This window comes from Opisthorchis viverrini, assembly GCF_000715545.1.
Source record: "Opisthorchis viverrini unplaced genomic scaffold opera_v5_52, whole genome shotgun sequence".
Classification (NCBI taxonomy): domain Eukaryota; kingdom Metazoa; phylum Platyhelminthes; class Trematoda; order Opisthorchiida; family Opisthorchiidae; genus Opisthorchis; species Opisthorchis viverrini.
This window is the reverse complement of record NW_008751708.1, coordinates 469,871-474,084: the sequence shown is the minus strand read 5'-3', so window position 1 is coordinate 474,084 and position 4,214 is coordinate 469,871. Positions and strand designations below refer to the sequence as shown.

The 4,214-nt window shown below is 42.3% G+C and overlaps 1 protein-coding gene across 1 annotated transcript in view; it reads left to right on the top strand.

Annotated features, from left to right (window-relative positions):
* Positions 1-3,291, top strand: part of T265_03568 (hypothetical protein) — a gene marked incomplete at both ends in the record, with an annotated part of 33,023 nt that extends 29,732 nt beyond the window's left edge. Inside the window, 2 exons of the mRNA XM_009168087.1 lie at positions 2,460-2,552; positions 3,130-3,291. Of these exons, the coding sequence (XP_009166351.1) occupies positions 2,460-2,552; positions 3,130-3,291 (255 nt within the window). The remainder of the gene's footprint in view (positions 1-2,459; positions 2,553-3,129) is intronic.
* Positions 3,292-4,214: the final 923 nt, after the last annotated feature.

The following is a 4,214-nucleotide window of genomic DNA, read 5'->3' as shown; positions in this document are numbered from 1 at the left end:
TAAGGCGGAGAAGTATGGTTTTCTCGTGCGCCAGATCCAGAACTGCCCAATATATATATATATATATATATATATATATATATATGGAAAAGGCTATTGTTATTGGAATCAGTCGTAGTTCAGGGAAAACTGAGTTTTGGAACCAGTATCAAGCAATCACATACAGTTTTGAGAAATAAGAGATGTGGAACTTGTAATTAGGAGAAACTGGCCAAAATGCTTTGATTCCGTGAGACCAAGCTTAGATGTTTACCAACGAGGCAACAGCATAGAGGAAAAGAGAAGTTCAGTGAATTTCGGAAATGGGACAAAACAGTCTGAAGTTATATATTGTTCTGGAAGAAGACAATGCCGGACAACTCGAAGTGATATCCGAAAGAATCTCTGGTGAAATGCTTGGTATTCTAATGTGAGAACACCTCCCGGTTGCGCCTGTATTGGGTTATTCCGGATTGGCGGTAAGAATACAGAAGATAGAAGACCAGATGACGGAAGTACTGTCAGTCAAGCATACAGAGCTAGCACGCAGATGTGTAGGGTTGCTGACTGACCAAATATCGTCACTTGTCTAGCCAACGATGATGCGCCTGCCTTGACCATTTGTACACCTGCTCCGCTGGTCACTTTTCATTTGGTAAGCTCCCCTAAAGCACCTACTATCCCGATAGTGTGGTGACCGACGATGACCTTTGTGATGCGTCGTTCTTTGCGCATGTGACAACAATTCCTGTGTCAACTCAGCCAATGTTGTGGAACGTAGATTGCCCACTCAAACCCGCACTGGCGATGTCACCTTGACTGGTGATGAAGCGTTTGCAATCCAACTACCAGGCTCGGCAAACAGACCAATCAGTCATTTCCGCATTAAAATGGTTACATTGTGCCAAAATTACGGACGCCATTTGCTTCCAGGAAAACATCTGCAACGCAAGTAAAGCTTCACCTAAGACAGTCCAAACCGGACAATATCTAAAACTACGCAGTTTTCATCTACCTGCATGACTGCATTAGATAAGAAATTACAGTCCTCCATCACCACCAGTTAGATCGTTCGTTCTTGGACACTTGATTTACGAACTGGGCTCAAAAGTTTTCTACAACAATCAGATTGGGATTAGAGATGGCCAAGTAGAGTCCGGAGACTTGTCAACCTAGATCATATTATCTTCAGCGAACAAGATTGTTCTTCGAGACATCAAAGTAAGGCACGTAATAAACAGAATTGAAGGCATTCAAGATGTGGTGTACTTGCCACTGACTTCTGGAGCTTCGGCTACACTTTATCTTTGAATCCAGTAGATAGTAATCCTTGAAGAATGGAATTTCGATCATGCGGGAGAATTATACCGTCACTGATGCTAATGGCCTGTCCTGGAACAGACTGCGGATTATCTAGCCCCCTCCTCTCCGACTGTGCTAACTGGTAAATCATATGATGGTACTGGAAGTCGACATTACTCTAACGTTCCTCGAGTGTACAATGGCATATGGATTTAAGACAGCCAACCGATTTGTTTCAATACTCTGGTAGGCTTATCGACCGCACGATGTCCTTGTAGTAATCAGAAGTGAATCACGTTGTGGATGCACGTGCCTGAACGGTAGGCACTTTGAGAAGTAAATGTGTAATCTTCGTCTGCATCATCAAAAATTAAAGCTCGAAACCATAATTAGAGTTCTTGTTCGTAATAAAATCTCACATACAATTGGGAATTGGCTATATATATATCACATCAGTCAATCAGCATTAATCTTACTTCGTCTGCTGAGAAGCTCTGATAAACTGACCTAGGTCTGGGTTTTCACCTAATCTCTCGGTGAGTTTTAATCGTTTACGCTTAGAGAGGAATTCCGCTGCTTGATGTGATAAGTTGGACATTCTGAAGGACAAATTCACTTTGGATACTCCCATACCAAAAAAATAGCCATTTGCCCGAGGCTGTGAATTCGGCAAGACGATATCGACAGGCCTCTGAACTCCAATCAGTCGTGGAAACATCACATCACAGCGCGATTTTCATTTCCTTTTAAGGCCTGCTTGTCAGAATTTATTAGAACCTTAGCAAGAGGAACAAAGTATACACGCAAATATTTCGAATTAAGGTCCACAGAGATCTCGAAAAGCCCACTCAGTCCCCTAGTTTTTTTTAAACTCTCATCGGGGTCGGTTCGTTGAAAGTGTAGAAGAGGACCTAATATCGGTCTTCCGGAAATAAAGTTGCAATGATCCCTAGCTAACGAGAATACACTCTGATCATTTATGTGTGGATACATCGCTTGAGCCAATAAAATACATAAATTCGCGTTTGAGTTTGGGGCTGATGTAGGTTTGATGCACCATCACGCCAAAAGTACACTTAGAAGGATTTTTTGAGCGATATTGATGGACATAGTGGGGCTGTTACCTGGAGAGAAAGATGCATGAGCGAGACTGATTTTGGCAGTCTTGTGGAATGTAGGTAACTCGGGTGCGCTTCTTTGTTGTTGGTCTGTTCGCCGAGCTTGGTAGTTGGATTGCAAAGGTTTTGTCACCAATTGGGATGACATTATCAGTGCAGGGTTGAGTGGGTGAACTCCTATCACCAATCGGGATGACATCATCAGTGCAGGGTTGAGTGGGTGAACTCCTCCCCTTCTGCCTGTGATTATATGGCTTCTATACTGTACCAGGTCGTTTTGAAAGTGGTCTTCGCGTAGTTTGATTGGTCTCCTGTGAATCTGATGTGGTCTCAGTCCCTTGTGTCTAGTTGGTTCGTTGGACGCATTCAGTTCGACAGTTCTGTGTGTGGTTGTTCTGTTGTGATTCGGCCGTTTTCTTCTTGCTTTGTGGTGTGAGTTTGTTCCCTTGATTGGTTGATTCAGTGGCCTTCTTCCATTGATCCAATTAGTCCATTGGTTGTTGTTAGGTTTCTTGGCTCAGAGTCCCGTGACTGTGTAGCTTACACAGTAGACCGAAATCCGAGGTTGATATATTTCATAGGGCTGTTAGAGAAAAGCCAAAATAGAAGTTATTGGCATACACTGCGTTTGGGGTTGTTTGCCTAAGCTTATTCTCGCAACTTCAGTTGTTGGGTCTTTCCTTTGCTTCACTGTCATATGCTAATATCGTTGCCCCTTTGTTTCACACAGCTGAGAAAGATTGCATCAGAGTACTATGAAAACTTACCGCATCACACGTCTTGGGTTAAGGTGCTCTACGATTTTGTGATGCGGCCGGACATTGGACCATTTGCGAGAGTCTGTCGTCGGAGGCGAACTAATTTAGCTAATGATGATTCGTACGAAGAATAACACTTACGGTGATTAAATGGTCAGGAACAAATTGGAAATTGCATACTTCTTGTTTTGTTTTGTTGTTTTCACCGCAAACCGTTCAAGTTTTGTTGCCGGACGTGAATATATCTTTCTTGGTTTCATGACAATGGTTGCCGGAATTTTCCTTACTCCTAGGAATTGGCAATATGTAGATATCCATTACTTTTGCTAAAGTAAAGCGTTTCTCCTACAAACGAACACTTTCTAATTGGTCACTAAAGTATACCTGTACTTTTCTCTGCCCAACTTTTTGGGAGTATCCAAGACAAAGATATCGAACGGTCAAGAGATGGATTATACGGTTGTTAATTGGAAATCATACATATAGTGCTAATTTAAAAAATCTCGTTTGGTTGGATGTTGGAAGTACTAGCGTTTGGACTTGCTAGTTCCAATGGATAATGTCTGTATCTAGGTATGATTTTCATACGTTTCCACCATCAACCATTTCTTGATATTCTATACCTGTTATTTCTCAGAGACGAAACAAGTATTATTTCTAAGCGTCCTCATAACACCCTTTCTGCGCTGACCTTTTGAATTTGTTTCACAAAGCTTGAGTTTCGCTTCCCGTTCCAAGGTCCCGATTACTGGTACCTTCAGCGTCACATTATCATTGGGTGCATCGTCAAGTTTAACTTTTTCTGCAACTAACTGACCGTACGAAAATGCAGAGTCAACTGACCACTGACTGGCTTGGCTTAGTTAGCGTCACTAACACAAGAAACACAAACGCTGTTACACAAGTCCACACCGTTGTCTAGCTTCTTTTGCTCATTTTCTCGCTGTTGAAATTTAACCAGCATCTCCAGCGCTCGTTCCATGAGAAGCGATCTCTTACAGTGCAAACCGTCTTCATCTTACTGGCACTATTCTCACAACATGCATCAATTTCATCA